The following is a 19,693-nucleotide window of genomic DNA, read 5'->3' as shown; positions in this document are numbered from 1 at the left end:
TCATGATTCTGTATCCCACGAATAGGCTGGATCACGATTCTGTATCCCACGAATAGGCTGGATCACGATTCTGTATCCCACGAATAGGCTGGATCACGATTCTGTATCCCACAAATAGGCTGGATCACGATTCTGTATCCCACGAATAGGCTGGATCACGATTCTGTATCCCACGAATAGGCTGGATCACGATTCTGTATCCCACGAATAGGCTGGATCACGATTCTGTATCCCACGAATAGGCTGGATCACGATTCTGTATCCCACGAATAGGCTGGATCACGATTCTGTATCCCACGAATAGGCTGGATCACGATTCTGTATCCCACGAATAGGCTGGATCACGATTCTGTATCCCACGAATAGGCTGGATCACGATTCTGTATCCCACGAATAGGCTGGATCACGATTCTGTATCCCACGAATAGGCTGGATCACGATTCTGTATCCCACGAATAGGCTGGATCACGATTCTGTATCCCACGAATAGGCTGGATCATGATTCTGTATCCCACGAATAGGCTGGATCACGATTCTGTATCCCACGAATAGGCTGAATCAAAATCAAATCTGCTTGTTCTTGTCAAATACCCAACTCATCCACCAGGTTTAGTCATAATCTGTCCATAACTTTTTGAGATATCATGCAATTATCGTTTTTAGCCCCATATCTCAATGGCGAAGAATCACTTAAAAATTAAATAATTCTCTTATCTGGATCCCGATTCGGATCTTCACCAAGATTGAATCGATTCGTTCTTGCCACACACCCAACCTGTCCACCAAGTTTCATCAGATCCATCCATCACCTTTTGAGATATTGTGCTATATATATATATATATATATATATATATATATATATATATATATATATATATATATATATATATATATATATATATATATATATATATATATATATATATATATCGTTTTTAGCCCACATCTCTCAATGGTGAACTTGAAATATTCTAGTATCTGGATCTGGATCTTCACCAAAATCTAAACCATTCGTCCTTGTCACGCACCCAACCTGTCCACCAAGTTCCATCAGAATATGTCTCCAACCTTTTGATATATTCTGATCACACACAAACGGCTAAACAGGTGTGAAAACATAACCTCTCTCCGCCTTTGGTGATGGAGGTAACATGGCTTTGTATGTCAAATGGTGTTGATAAAGTGGGTAAATAGTGCATCTTGCGGGACTTAAAATAAAATCTATATTTTTACTTATTTGAAGCAAGTGGTTTGGATTTTTGTGAGGAATGAGAAAGAAGGTGTACTCGTACTCGTACAAAATAATTTAATCACATAGAAGTGTGTGTGTGTGATTATTCTGAGTAAGGTTTATTGTTAAAATTTTGGATTTGTGCTTTCATATAGGAGTATGTATAAGAGGAAAAGTAACAGAGACTGCTTGGAATGAGAAGGTAATTTGAGGAAGACAAATTGATCAAAATACCAGAGTTGGGACGCTTTGTGCGTGCGGTAAGGGTTAATCCATCCATTAATACCTAATGAAACGGAAGACCAGTAAAGAGCAAAGATGGAGTCATCAGGAGGAACTTGGATCGGATTCAGGTTTCAGCCGCTACTCCACATCCCTCAAACGCATCCGAGTGCAGCCAAGTGAGCCTTACAGAAAAATTTCTGCAAAAATTCACTTCTCATTTGGAGAGATAGATAATGAAGGAGAGGAATAGAGAGTAAAAGGAATTAAAGACGTGATGTTGGTTTAGTGGTTAGGGTGGCTGGCTTGGGATCTTGGGGTCCTTAGTTCGAGCCCCGTTGGCCACTGAATTAACACCAGGTGAGGTTGACTCAGCCCATCATCTTTCCGAGGTCGGCGAAATGTGTCTCAGTGTACTGGCGCAATGGTTGTATCGGCGCTGTTCCATGCCTGCAACCGCAGTGCGGTTATCTTCATCCTGATGACGCAGCACTCAAATGGAAGGAGAGAGATGAAGGATAAGAAAAAGCCAGAATTAGAATGAATTAAAAAAAAAATTAACAAAGGGAATGATGAAAAAAATAAAATGAATAAAGAGAATTGTGAAAAAACAAACAAACGAGAAATAAGTGTGAATGCGACAAAGAACAGAGATGTCTGTAAGAACCCGGATAGATTTCAGCAGTTGATCCCCAGGCTCCTGCCTGCCACAACCTGCCACAGGTCTGTAACAATGTTTGAGCAAGTTCTCTGTTTTTAACCCCATTTTGACCAACATTTATCGATGCAGGTTTCTTGGAACATTTAATTATCTTTCCACCATGCCATGCTTCATTCGGTCTTAGAACAATGAGTATCTTTCAAATACCCCAATTTTTTGAGCTAAATTGATATTGCAGTTTCAGCTGCACTTTCATGTCTAATTGCTTCAAACCCGCCACACTTGATTGCAATTGCATTGAAATTGCTCCATCTTTAAGGACGAGACGTGTTCCATGAAACTTAATGCCAAAGCTTAAAAGGACCTCAAATGCTCAGTCCACCTCGCCACTAATCTTGCCTTTGATACCCTTCAAAATAGATATGATGTCTTGTTCCAATTTGCGATTCATAAACTGTCATTTTACCATTTAAAAGTCAAAACCTTTTTCTTCACTCTTAGCCGTGACGTCGCACTCAGAAGTCGACTGCCATATTCCGACTGTCCATGAGTTACAACTCGGTATTATTTAACTGAAATGGCGAATCGTTTTGGAATTAAACAAAAATAAAAAAAATTATTCCTCCCCTCTCCCACCCCCACGAAAATGCCAAGTGTATGCGTCTTTGAGGGTTGCAGTACTATATAGAAACGGAGATGGTTTCATGCTACAGCAATGGCCGAAAGACCCTAAACTTGGGCGAGGTTTGTCTGAAATACCCAAGTGTGGATCGGGTCGACAAAATGTTCACTTTTGTGCTCGGAATATTTTACAGATCGCTGTTATGAAACAACAGAGATGGCCAGATCTTGTGGTTATTCGCCAATATTGAGAAGGGATGCCATCTCCACGATGAAGCGGAAAAAAACAGCCGTCACTAAAAACTATAAGATCACCTCCACCCAGATACCAGCACATGTACTTTCTCTTCCTGTTGCCATGGCCTGGCAGTTACTACAAGAGTACCTGAAAATATTTAGCAGTTATCAACATACATTTCTGCAAGTCAAATGAACCACCCTCAATTTATATTGGGAGAGTATGTATGTATGTACGTATGTATGTATATCATCATCTTCTCCAAAAGGATTTCACCAAGGAAGCTAAAACTTGCAGGTTTTACCCACCATTCCCCATCAACCACCACCCCACCCCCCAACTCCACCATCCCCCATCAACCACCACCCCACCCCCTTCACCGTCCCCATCAACGACCACCCCCTCCACCGTCCCCCATCAACCACCACCCCACCCCCAACTCCACCATCCCCCATCAACCACCACCCCACCCCCTCCACCGTCCCCCATCAACCACCACCCCACCCCCTCCACCGTCCCCCATCAACCACCACCCCACCTCCCCATCAACCACCACCCCACCCCTCCATCATCCCCCATCAATCACCACCCCACCTCCCCTCCACCATCCCCCATCAACCACCACCCCAACCCCCTCCACTGTCCCCCATCAACCACCACCCCACCTCCCCCTCCACCGTCCCCCATCGACCATCACCCCACACCACCCCACATCCTCCATCAACCACCACCCCACATCCTCCATCAACCACCACCCCACCTCCCCTCCACCGTCCCCCATCAACCATCACCCCACACCCCCACCGTCCCCCATCCCCCATCAACCACCACCCACCCCTCCCCTGCACCATCCCTCATCAACCGTCACCATACCCCCTCCACCATCCCCCATCAACCACCACCCCACCTCCCCCTCCACCGTCCCCCATCGACCATCACCCCACACCTTCCACCACCCCCCTGAAATCATCAATCCCCACACCTCCCTCCACTGGGGTTGGACATCGGAGTGACATGACATGACACGGCACAAATGGCATCCTGGGAAAGTATGAAACGTGGAGATCCAGTAACATACAGGACACCTGGTCAGCCTGCGATGTAGGTCCAAGTGTGCCTCGGCAATGTCAGCTGTCAGATGATGATAGGTATTTCTGTTGAAGTAATATAACTGATTATCATTTAATACAAAATCCTTTGTAAACCGCCACTTGAACTGAAAAGCAAAACCTTGTAAGCATCTTCATCTGAGTCGTTCGCAAAAGGCTCCAAATGATTCAGTTCTGTAATTTCCCTGAAAGTGTGTCCATCACTAATTTTGTCTCCAATAGTTTCTTCAAAATCCCACTGATCAGTTTCAACATAGTGAGAACCTTCAGAGTTGCTAATGACGGAGGAATTGATGTCAGAATCCAAGCTCGAAATGCACCATTTCTATGTAAGCCACCATTTGGCTCAAGGTCAGTTCTGAGTGTGATGTCACTCATGAAAATCGACACTTTTGGCCTTTTTCTTTTTTTTTTTGGGGCATTTTGTGATTGGCAAAAATCGTTTCAAATTTTTTGACTGTGATTCATGGTTTTCAATTGTTTTCAGGAAAAAAAAAATTGTGTTTGAGTTTCTCTTTAACAATATCTTCTGTGTAAATGTTAGCTTTGTTCACGTGGTGCAAATCACATATAACTATGGTGTGCCCAAGTCCATTTGTGGACTGCTTTAAGATTGAAAGCCCTTCATTGTAGTGGTCCATCCATCCATCCATTGGGACCATACTCTGTGCAGAGCATTGGTGCTGCCTGAGCAGTCTCCTTGGCTATTGGACACAATCCTGGATGGGTCGCCACTCCGACACAGGATACGAGCAAGCTGGCACTCATTTTGCCGACCTCGGAAGGATGACAGGCAGAGTCAACCCCACCTGGTATTAATTCAACAGCCGAGTGGGATTTGAACTCAGGATCCTAGGATCCCAAGCCCACCACCCTAACCATTACGCCAACACCAGGCATATTGTAGTGATGCAAGCCTCCAAATGACAAATGTGGCCATTGTAAGTGGAATTTCCATTTTGGTGGTCTCCAATTGTAAGCATGATTGAATCGTCGCTATCAGAGGAAGACGAGACGTATTTTCTGAGCAGGTCCCACAATAGTTTAACTGGCAAAACATCTTAAACTTGAGTCTTGAGGTAATTCTCTGGTGCATAGATTATATTATTTTCATTATGAATGCGATTGCATTGACTCGCAAAAGAAAGCTGTTTCTGAATTCCATCAGACATCATTTGTGCTGCTGAATGAAAATGTAGTGTGTGTGCGTGCGTGCGTGCGTGCGTGCGTGTGTTTAACACCAATCACGCCAAAACTACTGGGCCAATTGCCACCGAACTTGGCACATAGACCAAGTTCCACTTTGTGGTGAACATGGGCTACCTGGTTTCATCTGTAGTCCTAGGGGTTCGGGAGGGAAGACAGACAAACATTCTCTATGTAAATGTGTACCGTATAGCGCCACCTGGTGGTGGTGGCACAGGGCAATCCAGGTCAGCTCTGGAGATAATCTACATTTTTGGACTGTACATGTCCCCAGAGAGTGGGAATCCCCAAAGCCAACATCCACTAATTGGGGGAGGCAGGAGAATGGAGGGATTGGGGGGGGGGAGAGTGGGAGGGTGGGGGAGGAGGGGCGGGGGTGGCATGGGAGTCTGGGGGGGGAGGGATGAGATGAGGGGTGGAAGGAGGGAGGGGAAGGGGCGGGAGGAGGAACCCGTCATTGCCTGGCACAGCTGGGCACCCCTGCGAGTAACTAATCAGGTTATAGATCTTAAAATGAATATTTGTGTTTGAATATACAGTAGTTAAATGACTCGTGCAGTTCTTTTTTCTGATGCTAATTTCTACGTCCATTTGAACATTTATCCATTAAGCAAATCTCAGTTTTATCATTTCATTTTCAGTCCAACATTTAAATTTTGAAAAATTATATTCACGCAAGTTTCTGCGAAAAAGAATTGATGTCCTCCAATCGCGATCACATTTGGAAAGATCCAAATAAGAAAGATCAATAATTTCTGGAAGGTTGTGTCCCTTGTTGAACCTTGTTCTTGGGCTGCCATTTATTTATGTTTGCTCTCACATAGTGCAATGGAAATTTGTGAAACCAACCCCCAAATTTTTTTTTATTTTTGAAGAGGTGAATAATTAATGGGTGCACGATTGGCTGATGGCCATGGAATGTTTGACCAGGCAAAATATCACAAGTTAGTGGCTATTTGGACCAAAAAGATGCAGATACTATGAATGACTTTCTTGGGTATGAGGATGATGGATCATGGAATCTGATGTTACTTGGCCTAAATTTTAAGCACTCCTTCACGCTTACTTGCAGAATGTCTAGAAAGCTTGGTTTTGCCTGTTATGTGATCCCTCTTTGCATATGAACGGTAAGCTGTTTTCAGCACTCAGGGGTCCATGCAGTTTGATTGGAAATCAGGACCATTGAACGGTAAGCTGTTTTCAGCACTCGGGGATCTAAACAGTTTGATTGAAAATCAGGACCATTAAGGGAGTATTATACCACTTTTTCCTGCAGTCTTGTCCACAACAGATGACGCAAAAAGCTGCACAAAAACAGTGGGAACACCTCCCACTGGACCTGCATACTGAAATATAATATGTGGCCTATTTACCTACGGTGATGCGTTGATAAATCCATAGGAATCCTCAACATTACCGACTAATTGTCTGAATTGGAATCGCCATCTCGTGCCTCGTTGTCCGCTGACCCCTGGTTTGAGTTCCAGTAATCGCTCATGAACGGCATTTGCTTGGATTTGCCTTTGATCCTCCTTCGCATATGAATAGTAAGCTGTTTTCAGCGCGCAAGGGTCAAAGCAGTTTGAAAGCCAGGGCCACTAAGATGCAATTTTACTTGTCACATCCCAAGATTGCGGTTGAGAGATGTTGCATTTGGAGATTTGCTTTTGGAAAAACTTCAAAATGCCATTATTTTCCTTGCCAAAATGAGACGGCAGATGAAAACGAAAATCATTTTCACAAACCGCTTTCTGAAACTGCACCCCAATTCATTAATAAACTGGAACGGCACTTGGAAGAGCACATACCTCCGCCAAGCTGAACAGTTTACGTTTTGTATCCCACTGATGGGCCGGATCTGCTGCCCTGAACCAACATGTAATTGGCTTGTTATTGTCATGTTACCAAGTCATCCACCAATTTTTGTCATAATCTGTCCACAACTGTTTGAGATATTGTGCTCTATATTGTTTTTGACCCATTTCTCAATGGTGAAAAATCAGTTAAAATATATATATATATATATATATATATATATATATATATATATATATATATATATATATATATATGTGTATATATATATATATATATATATATATATATATATATATATATATATATATATATATATATATATTTCTCATATCCGCATCTGGATTTGGATCTTCACCAAAATCAAATCAATTTGTCCTCGTCACGCATCCAAACCTGTCCACCAAGTTTCCTCCAAATCCGGCCATAACTATTTGAGACATCGTGCGACATATAGTTTTCAGCCCTATGAAACAATGATGAAGAATCATTTTTAAATTATAGTGTCCGAATCTTCACCAAAATCTAATCGTTTTGTCTTTGTCACACGCCCAACCTGTGCAAAATTCGTCCGGATTTGTCTGCAACTTTTTTTTAGATATCCTGTTCACAGACACACAGGGTTGAAAACATAACCTCCATCTACCATTGGTGGGAGAGGTAATAAATGAAAGTACTGAGGGCTCCCTGAACCCTTGAATGATTAATTTTGGTTATCTGATTACAGTAACAAGTACGACATGATACTGTTAATACCCGACATGGGATTTGTTTGTGAAGCTCCATGAAGAAGAAGAAAAAAATAAGTGGCGATATTCCTGTTCTCTTGCCATCCGGCTTCATTCAAACTCGAAGAACTGATGTTTGTTCATACATGACATGCATAACAAACGTTCTCAATGGTGAAAAATCAGTATATATATATATATATATATATATATATATATATATATATATATATATATATATATATATATATATATATATATATATATATATATATATATATATATATATATATATATATATCCAGACAAATCTCACACTCTCACTATGTCTCTTCGAAAGGACCGTTTACAAAACCCCCCCATCCTCTTTCTCAACAATCCTCTGGAAGAAGTCTTTTCTTTCAAGCTTCTGGGTCTCACTATCTGCCATGACCTTTCCTGGGAAAGTCACATTTCCAACCTCGCCTCAAAAGCCAATCGCCGACTGGGAATCCTCCGTCATGCTAAGTCCTTCCTCGGCCCTCTTGAGCTCCTGACCACTTACAAAGCTTTTGTCCGTAGCCTGATGGAGTACTGCTCTCCCCTCTGGGCTGGTGCTCCTGCCTCCCACCTTTCTCGGCTTCACACTGTCGAAACCAGGGCATTTAAGATCATCGGCATCTCCCGCAATGAAGCTGAGTCTTTGGGCCTCTCACTCAATCACCGCATGTTGGTCGGTGGTCTTTCTGTCTTCTACCGACTCCTCTCCAGCCTTGCCCCCCCTGCTCTCTCTGCGATTTGTCCCCACCACATTTCCACAGGGCGCTCAAGGTCCGCCAACAACCCCCTTCTGGTAAAACTACCAAAATCACGAATCACTGCTCATCTTCACTCTTTCATTCCTCTTTTTTCCCGCCTTTGGAATAAACTTCCTCACTCTATTCTTTCCCATTCTTCCCTCCAGGCTTTCAAAACAGCTGTTCACCACCACCTCTTATCTTCCCCCATCCAAATCCTCGATCTTTTCTACCCCCGATAATCCACCCAAGCCCACTTCCTTCAATTCTCCTGCTTATCTTCCTGAAAGTCCCTGAAATGTCCATCTTCTCTTCGCCATGTTCCCCATCCCATCCCCATCCCTCTCCCTTCCACAGTTCACCTAATGTGTCTGTTCCCCACTGTTTTGTCCCTTCCACTCCCGCCCCTCTTGTCTCATGCCTCCTTGCTGTGAGTTGTGTGTTAGCTCTCATACAAGCCTCGACCAAGGTATACAAAAAAAATAAAAAAAATAAAAAAATTAAAACATTTGTGGACATTTGGTTACTTTAAAGTGACTTACAAGGATATTGGTAGACAATGGAAAAGTACTAGTGGTATGTTTTTAACCCGGGTTCCAAACATCATGAACACAAAATTGGAACGCTCAGATAGGAAAGCAAAAAAATAGTTAAGCCAAACTGTAATAATATTACAACTTAAAAAAAAGTTAAAATGGATGGAAATTTGTGGTCTCCACATCTCGATTTCAGTCATCACCACTTTGCTCTTATCCCCTAACTTTTTTGCATTATATTTTTCAGGCCAATAAAGAATTTTGGTGCCAATTGCAGGTTAACTAACAGACTTATGAAAGTCAACTGTGGAGTCTGAACCTGTGGCACATATACAGGGTGCCCCACAGAAAACCAGGAAATTTGGTACAGTTTATTTAAAACAAAACAAAAGCAAACTTCGATGTAGTGTCAAACAAAGATGCACTTTATTTTCAAACAAAACAAAAGCAAACTTAGATGTAGTGTAAAACAAAGATACACTTTATTATATGTTAGTTTATTGATATGGTAAAATACATCAAAATAAATCTCAAAATCTCAAATTTCCTGGTTTTCTGAGGGGCACCCTGTAGAATAGACCAGGTAGGCCGGATAGATTACCCCATCCCCGACCTGAAGATGGTTATCCTGCGTTGGAGTGGCGACCCGGCCAGGATTGTGACACCTACTCTTCAGAAGGTGCGAAAGGAGTGCTTCTTATTAGTATAGATGAACAAAATTCGACTTCATTGTATTTTCCCTCGGGGGAGCTGCAATATTGAATTGGGCTAAAATCCAATTGGGCAGTCCGTCAGTGTGTCTCCTCCATAACTCCAAAACCATGAATCCAAGTGGCACCAAACCACTTTGCATGCATACTAAGAGAACTCCAAGGTCGTGCATGAATGAAAAATGGGAGTTTAGGTAAATTTAAACACCCCTTTTGAAGATAATTTACCACCTTATCGATTACCCTTTATCAAGGCTTCATCCTTGGTCAGCCCCTTTATCAGCCAGCTCTCCCTTGCTGACATCTTAATTTGCCATTTTTGGGGGCCTGCTCAACAATGACTTGACTTGGAAGAGGTTGCAACGGTTTCTTAACAATAAAGTGCTCAAATTTTGTTTTCCACTTTGCTCACTCGTATTATCAAATGCCTGATCATTATACCTACGATCATCATGATCATCATATTATCAAATGCCTGATCATCAGACGCAAGTGTTCATGACTTTATTTAATTTCCGCACATGTGATAAACTCTGGAGTCTCTCAACTTGAGCCGAGTTTCAAAATTTAAACTGTGGAATTGACCTCAGTAGAAGTTCTGACTGGTTTAAAAAAAAAATGTTCATTTGTCCAAATCAGTCATTGTTTGACATTGCAGGCATCCCCGAGTGGTGTGTTATACCCGATCATTAATAGTTTCGTTTCATCGGAGTACTTGCTTGAGTGCTAAAGCCACTTGGCGAGCACTCTACAAGCTGCTTGGTTGTTCCTTTCAAACCACAGTGATACACGGCAAAATAACCCGTACTGTCAATCTGAACACATCAATGGTTGTACATTTCAGACCTCACCCACATGTGCTTGGCTCCGTTCTGTGGTGCTGCGCATTGTATCGGGCGGTGCCTCACCGTTGAGAATGTGCAATTTTATTTTTGGACGACCCCACTTTGTTTAACCTTTTTTTGTTTGATCTGCTTTTCTCATCCACCCATCACTTCGACAGAGATACATATTAAAAAACAAACAAACGTTCAACGACCTCGTGTTGGGAGTTCCGCCATGTTATGTTGGTTCGGGATGTGAAAAGCATAGACTGACATTTTGTGTTTTCGGTGGCTTGATATATTTTTGAAATGAATTTCACCAATTTCCCGTTTGAAGGTAAATCTTTGTGTTTGTTATTTTGGTGACATGGAAAATGAATACCGTGGCAACTTTGTTTATGATGTTTTACTGCTGGAGTCCTTGGGGTGGGGGGTGGAGGTGGGGGGATGTTGGGATAATTCAGAGGGGGGGGGAATCCCTGGGACCACAACAGAAGTTGTAACGCCTCCGTCACAATGGTCCACTCACAAGTGGTGTGTGTGTGTGTGTGTGTGTGTGTGTGTGTGTGTGTTTTTTTTTCCCCATAAAGCAAAACATATTCTCTTTGCTAAATCCACTACCCCAACCCCTCTCTCTCTCTCTCTCTCTCTCTGCCCCCTCCTCCCACGTGTGTTTTTTCTTTCCCTCTCCCTTTCTCTTGCTCCCATCACTCTCCTCTCACCCCTCCCTCCCACAGTGTATATTGACATGTGGTGAGGAATCACTCTCCCACCCCACCTTCCTTGCTTGGCCCTCCCCTCTTTTTCTCTCTCCCCTCTCTCTTCCTCCCCTTCCCCTCCCTCTCTATCTCCCCCTTTCTCTGAATATTCCCATCAGTGAAGCTGTGGGTTGTATTTGCAAGTAGTCAATATGATGGTGTTCTTGTAATTCTCCTGAGGCTCACTTGGATTCCAGAATATTATGATGCAATTCTTTTATACTGCTGTTTCCAGCTGGAATTAAGCACTCTGTGTGATGCTTGTCCAGTGTCCTTACAATCAGGCCAACATACCCACATTTCAAGTGTTACCAGTTTGTGGAAACAAAGATCCAGTATAAAATTCTTGTAATTTGTATTGAAAACTTTCCTGAACACTTCCCAAATGTGGAGTTTCCAAAATTAAATGTATCAGATTTCTAAAATAATTTAGAAATTTAAAATGTTAAAGCTTATCATATGTCGAATCTGCACATGTGTAAAGACACAAGGTAAGATCTCTTTATAACTCATCATTGGCACCTGTAAAACCCAGAAGTTTCTTGAAATTCTCCTTTGTGTTTCAGAAAAAAGAAGACGACGACCATGCGTCCAAAAGACACAACACTCTACGACCAAGCTGATGATGAGGTAAACATTGCTATGAGTTTTGATAATTGTTGATATCGCTAATGGTTATCATTGCAATCTTCAACTCAGAAGTGTGTGTGTGCGTGTGTGTGTGTGTGTGTGTGTGTGTGTGTGTGTGTGTGTGTGTGTGTGTGTGTGTGTGTGTGTGTGTGTGTGTGTGTGTGTGTGTGTGTGTGTGTACAGTCATGTGCTGCATTATGACGGACCGCATATACGACGGTGGTCCCATAACATTATAATGGAGCTGAAAAACTCCTATCACCGAGTGATGTCGTAGCCGTCGTAGTGCTGCCATTCGTATAGAAGTACAGTATAGCAAATACAATTATGTACAACACATAATACTTGATAATGATAATCAACAACTATGTTACTGGTTTATGTATTTACGATACTGTACTTTTTATCGTTATTTTAGAATGTACTCTTTCTGCTTATAAAAGAAAAGTTTACTGTAAAACAGTATGCCGTGTTACGCAGCAGCCTCATACATCTCGTGTTTACTGCGTCTCTTTATTGCATCATTTTTCCCTGTGCTTGATTTAATCTCGTGTTGTTTTGTTCATCATGGCCCCGACGCGATCATCAAAAAGTTTTTTAAAAAAATTAGAAAGTTTATAATGTAAAAAAGTTACAGTAAGCTAAGGTTAATTTATTATTGAAGAAAGGAATTAAATTTTTTTTTTTTTAGTGTAGCCTAAGTGTACAGTGTTTATAAAATCTACAGTAATGTTCTAGGCCTTCACATTCACTCACCACTCACTCACTCACTCACCCAGAGCAACTTCCAATCCTGCAAGCTCCATTCATGGTAAGTGCCTCATGCAGGTTTTTTTTATTTTTTATACCGTATTTTTACTGTACCTCTTCTATGTTTAGATATGTTTGGATACACAAATACTTACCATTGTGTTACAGTTGCCTACAGTATTCAGTACAGTAACATGCTGTACAGGTTTATAGCCGAGGAGTAATAGGCTACACCATATAGCCTAGGTGTGTAGTAGGCTATACCATCTCGGTTTGTGTAAGTACACTCTATGATGTTCACACAATGACTAAATCGCTTAACAATGCATTTCTCAGAACATATCCCCGTCGTTAAGTGGTGCATGACTATATATATATATATATATATATATATATATATATATATATATATATATATATATATATATATATATATATATATATATATATATATATATGTATCCATCCATCCATTATGACCATACTCTGTGCAGAGCGTTGGTGCCGCCGAAGCAGTCTCCTTGGCTATTGGGAACAATCCTGGACGGGTCGCCACTCCGACACAGTATACCAGCATGCTGGCACTCATTTTGCCGACCTCGGAAGGATGACAGGCAGAGTCAACCCCACCTGGTGTTAATTCAACAGCTGAGCGGGATTTGAACTCAGGACCCTAGGATCGAAGCCCACTACCTTAACCATGAAGCCAACACCAGGCATATATATGTATATGTATATGTATATGTATATGTATATGTATATATATATATATATATATATATATATATATGAACAAGTATTTGATACACTGCCGATTTTGCAGGTTTTCCCACTTACAAAGCACGTAGAGGTCTGTAATTTTTATCATAGGTACACTTCAACTGTGAAAGACGGAATCTAAAACAAAAATCCTGAAAATCACATTGTATGATTTTTAAATAATTAATTAGCATTTTATTGCATGAAATAAGTATTTGATACATCAGAAAAACAGAACTTAATATTTGGTACAGAAACCATTGTTTGCAATTACAAAGATCAGACGTTTCCTGTAGTTCTAAACCAGGTTTGCACAGACTGCAGCAGCGATTTTGGCTCACTCCTCCATACAGATCTTCTCCAGATCCTTCAGGTTTCGGGACTGTCGCTTGGCAACACAGACTTTCAGCTCCCTCCAAAGATTTTCTCTTAGGTTCAGGTCTGGAGACTGGCGAAGCTACTCCAGCCCTTGAGATGCTTCTTACGGAGCCACTCCTTAGTTGCCCTGGCTGTGTGTTTTGGGTCATTGTCATGCTGGAAGACTCAGCCACACCCCATCTTCAATACTCTTGTTGAGGGAAGGAGGTTGTTGGCCAAGATCTCGCGATACATGGCCCCATCCATCCTCCCCTCAATACGATGCAGTCGTCCTGTCCTCTTTGCAGAAAAGCATCCCCAAAGAATGATGTTTCCACCTCCATGCTTCACGGTTGGGATGGTGTTCTTGGGATTGAACTCATCCTTCTTCTTCCTCCAAACACGGCGAGTGGAGTTTAAACCAAAAAGCTCTATTTTGGTCTCATCAGACCACATGACCTTCTCCCATTCCTCCTCTGGATCATCCAGATGGTCATTGGCAAACTTCAGACGGGCCTGGACATGCGCTGGCTTGAGCAGAGGGACCTTGCGTGCGCTGCAGGATTTTAATCCATGACGGCGTAGTGTGTTACTTATAGTTTTCTTTGATACTGTGGTCCCAGCTCTCTTCAAGTCATTGACCGGGTCCTGCCTTGTAGTTCTGGGCTGATCCCTCACCTTTCTCATGATCATTGAGGCTCCACGAGGTGAGATCTTGCATGGAGTCCCAGACCGAGGGAGATTGACTGTTATCTTGAACTTCTTCCATTTTCTAATAATTGTGCCAACAGTTGTTGCCTTCTCACCAAGCTGCTTGCCTATTGTCCTGTAGCCCATCCCAGCCTTGTGCAAGTCTACAATTTTGTCCCTGATGTCCTTAGACAGCTCTCTGGTCTTGCCCATTGTTGAGAGGTTGGAGTCTGATTGATTGAGTGTGGACAGCTGTCTTTTATGCAGATAACGAGTTCAAACAGTTGCAGTTAATACAGGTAATGAGTGGAGAATGGGAGGGCTTCTTAAAGACAAAACTAACAGGTCTGTGAGAGCCGGAATTCTTTCTGGTTGGTAGGTGATCAAATACTTATTTCATGCAATAAAATGCAAATTAATTATTTAAAAATCATACAATGTGATTTTCAGGATTTTGTTTTAGATTCCGTCTTTCACAGTTGAAGTGTACCTATGATAAAAATTACAGACCTCTACGTGCTTTGTAAGTGGGAAAACCTGCAAAATCGGCAGTGTATCAAATACTTGTTCTCCCCACTATATATATATATATATATATATATATATATACCACAAGGGGAAAACCAGAGATGTCACTTTTTATAAATTTCAGGGTTATTGCACCTGCCAATAGTTGGCAACATAAGGTTTCCTCTCACAATATTACTTTAACAAATAACCAGGGGGTGTCACATAATTTATATGGTGTAAAGTTTAGCCATGCAATGAAAAAACAAGTGTTGTCAAAGCTGAACAAGTAGAAATCCAGAGTTGTCAGTACTTTACTCCTGGTTATCTCCCTTTCATTCATGATAACTGTTCCACCATAATATTCAGAGTTGAGAAACTAAAAAATGAAAGGTTGTAAAACTTTCACAGCATAAACTCTGAGCACTACAATAGCCTATTTGGTTACATCATGGGCTCTGTAGTTGGTGCATATCGTGGTTCAAGCCTGGTGAAACCTTTATTGTGACTTTTATTGGACCCACGCCGTGGCGTAATGGTTAGCGCGTCTGAGTACCCATCCTCATTCGATGTACCCACCGCCCAATCAACCTGCTTAGGTATATGAGGGAGTCACATGAGGTGACCGGCTATCGTGGGGGTGGTTTATCCTTGGTTTCCTCCCGGTTTTCCATCATATTAAGTAGTACGGAGCAAGAAATGGAGAATCCGTCATGATATATGCGAAATACCCTTGAGTATGTCGTTGAACACCAATCAAACAAAAAACAATGACCGTTTAATGTTGAAAAAAATAATCTGTGATCACCAAAGTCATGTAATGTATGCTAATAACCAACAAGCATGAATTTGCTACACATCCTGGGTTAAAATTGCATGGCAATTATTAAACAAGGGAATAACCAGTGATGTCAGTTTGCAACATTGATTTGTTCTTTGCTCTTAAATTAAATAACACAGAAGCTTGGCAAATGCTACATGCTTAATTTGATTGGCCAATGATCACTCTTCCTTTTACTGGAAAATAAATCGATATGACAGTTATTAAACAGTCCATCAAAGTCTTGAAACTTTGTTTTTCAGTTTCTTAAAAATTGACTTATCCTGACATCTCTGGTTTTCCCCTTGTGGTCTTTATATATATATATATATATATATATATATATATATATATATATATATATATATATATATATATATATATATATACATATATATACATATATATATATATATATATATATATATATATATATATATATTTATATATATATATTTATATATATATATATATATATATATTTATATATATATATATATTTATATATATATATATATATATTTATATATATATATATATTTATATATATATATATATATATATATATATATATATTTATATATATATATTTATATATTTATATATATATATATATATATATATATTTATATATTTATATATATATATATATATATATATATATATATATATTTATATATATATATTTATATATTTATTTATATTTATATATTTATATATTTATTTATATATATATATATATATATATATATCCTGGTGTTGGCGTAGTGGTTAGGGTAGCGGCTTGGGATCGAAAAGGTCCTGAGTTCAAGCCCCGTTGGCCGTTTGAATTAATACACACCAGGAGGTTGACTCAGGCTGTCATCCTTCTGAGGTCGGCGAAGTGAGTACCAGTGTACTGGGCCTAGTGTATACCCCGGTTAGAATAGGTGTACCATATCCCTGTGTCTTAAGAGGCGACCAGGGTTGCGTCAGGAAGGGCATCCGGTGTAAACCATGTGCAAAATCATTATGCAGATCATAACAGATGATCTGCTGTGGCGACCCCTAACGGGAGCAGCCGAAAGAATAATAATAATAAGATATATATATGTGTGTGTATATATATATATATATATATATATATATATATATATATATATATATATATATATATATATATATATATATATATATATATATATATATATATATATATATATATATATATATATTCTCATACTATATTTTTTCAAGGAGCTAACATATGAATGCTTTTGTAGTATTACTTGCAAATAGCAGATATAACCAACAAGGATGGGTGATAGGATGGAAGGGCCATCAAAGAATCCCTTGATTAGCGGAATAAATGGAGACAACTCCAACAACAGCAATCTTGTTCTGATTGGGTTTGAAGCACCACCCACTGGGATGCCTCCTCATTCGGCATGGTGAACACTGAGAAAAATCTATGTTGGTTGGGCCAAACCAAACAAATGGAATTGTGAATCAACTCAACTTAGATGCTGCCATCAGAGTCGGAGGACATTGTTAATTTTTGACGACAAAGGAGGAGGAGAGCAGAGCAGTGGGAAAGATGGCAAACTAAGAAAGCTATTGTCCACTATATATACTGGTTTTGCTTTGATTTATTACTTATTGCTGATGTTGGCTTCCCAGTGTTCCATGATTGAGAGAGGGAGATGAAGAAGTCAGAAATACTACAAGGGAAAGGAGAGGCAGCAGAGGTTGTGGGGGGGGGGGGTGAAGCGGGTCACAGGGATTGTGGGGAAGGCGGGTTGGGCAGTTGGGCACTTTTTTGGTGGTCGTGGCTGCCGGTGGGTTTGATGCCATGGTTTCAATTTTGGGATTCGACTTGGGTTGAGAGATTCTGGGGCTCATCGCATTTTGGTTGTAAAACGTGTGTTGAAATTAAAGAAAGGCAGAAAATGCTGGTGCCTCCAGGGACTTATAAGCATTCCTGCTGGGGTACAATGAGCTATGGTCTTTGGCCTGAGCTGGGTTTTGGGGTTTGGACTGTGGGATTGGACTTGGTGGCTTGAGATCCTTGGATGCTGAATTAAAATCCCACTCGGCTGTTGAATTAATACCAGGTGGGGTTGACTCTGCTTGTCATCCTTCCGAGGTTGGCAAAATGAGTGCCAGTTTGCTGGTATCCTATATCTGAGTGGTGACCTGTCCAGGATTGTGCCCAATAGCCAAGGAGACTGCTTAGGCAGCACCAACGCTCTGCACAGAGTATGGTCCCAATGGATGGATGGATTGTGTACTGCTACACCACCACCACCATAACACAAACTGGATCTGTTAAGGCTTAGGATGGCATAGCCAGGGAGGGAGACAGAAAAGTTATGAACATCGTGTTTGAGAAAGGTTTCTGTCAAACAGATAATGCCAGAAGATGCAGAGTCGACGTGGACATAGATCTGAGGAATCTGTTTGAAGCTCTGTGACCTTAAATACCCACAGAGTGAAGTATGTAGGAGGAATAGAAACTGGCTGAAGGAGGGGATGGAATATTGAGGTCAAGAGACTTGATAGTGAAGGAAGTCAGAGTGGCATGAGAGCCATGGGGAGGACAGATGAGGGGATCATGATGTGGAGGGGAGCGGGAGAGCTGCCGCAAAGGGGCGCACGTGGATGGTGTTTCAGTCAGATGCAAGCTTTTGCATCAACCTAGTCTGCACTTTTGCAGTCTGTTCCAACACATGGATACAAATTACAATGTCTCATGGGCTGCTTCTCATTTGATATGTAAAGATTAATTTGCGGAATTTTTGGGTCCTTTTTTGAAATGGACCTCATATTTGCCAGCGTCTCATAAGCTATCGTCTCGTGGTTACTTGTTTTGTGACGGTCTTGTAATAACATCACAGCACAGAAAAGTACTTGAACATACAGGAATTAAAATTTTTTTTTTAATGTTCATGCGTACTTCATCCTTTGACTTCCTCACTTGTTCACCATTTCCTTTCAGGGAGATTTCAAACACAAACCTTCTTTCAACTTGTGAGAAAAGCCACGGTGTCGAGTCGAAACCCATCAGTCTTTCCCAAATGATAAAATTGTGATATTTTTCACTTATTATAATCCCATTTCATTCCGATTTACTTTTTATCTTGCCAGCTCCCCAAGCGCATCAGCCACTCTGGTTTTAGTTTCCATGACTCACCAAATTGTGAATTCCCCCAGTTGCTCTCACTAAGGGAATGGAGTACAATGAAAACGAATAAGCAGGAATCCTTTGGAATTTACACTTTGTTATTCATGGAGCATTTTGTTATGGTAAATGAATATAGGCAATGTATGTTTGTTTCATACAGGTGTGGGATTGCTTCTTCCTTTTCTTTCTTTTTTTTGTGATGTTGCAGTTTGTAAATAATAATAAATTCCATTTGGGATTTTCTTACGATTGTTTGTATATAAAGTGCTGATTTTTAGGTGTATTGTGCTATACTTATTCCTGAAAGTGTTCAGTAGATAATGGAGAACTATTTGGTGTTCGAGCATACAAAAAAAAATACATGAAATTATGTCGAGATTTTTTTTTGTTTCTGTATATTTGATCGATGCTCATGGAAAAAAAAAAACTAGAGCAGAATGGAAAGGAGGAAACGCCAACAGCAGAGTACAAGTGAGATCAAGGGGAGGGGAAGAAGGACAAATGGGGCTGAACAAGCTGCACGCAAGCTGAATGAAACACAACATGAGGAGGAAGGGGATGAAACAAATGGAACAAACCAA

General features: G+C 40.8%; 1 protein-coding gene across 1 annotated transcript in view; it reads left to right on the top strand.

The window, feature by feature from the left end:
- Nucleotides 1-19,358, top strand: part of LOC147031658 (junctional adhesion molecule C-like) — a 75,150-nt gene extending 55,792 nt beyond the window's left edge. The window contains exons 10-11 of the mRNA XM_085866474.1: nucleotides 12,003-12,066; nucleotides 18,927-19,358. Of these exons, the coding sequence (XP_085722600.1) occupies nucleotides 12,003-12,066; nucleotides 18,927-18,962 (100 nt within the window). The 3' untranslated portion in view covers nucleotides 18,963-19,358. The remainder of the gene's footprint in view (nucleotides 1-12,002; nucleotides 12,067-18,926) is intronic.
- The last annotated feature ends 335 nt before the right edge of the window (nucleotides 19,359-19,693 follow it).

The sequence above is a fragment of the Eptatretus burgeri genome, chromosome 2, assembly GCF_056783735.1.
Source record: "Eptatretus burgeri isolate ZD-2024b chromosome 2, Ebu_testis_v1, whole genome shotgun sequence".
Taxonomy (NCBI): Eukaryota; Metazoa; Chordata; class Myxini; order Myxiniformes; family Myxinidae; genus Eptatretus; species Eptatretus burgeri.
The sequence above is the reverse complement of the archived record's forward strand: the minus strand, read 5'-3'. Positions and strand labels throughout refer to the sequence as shown.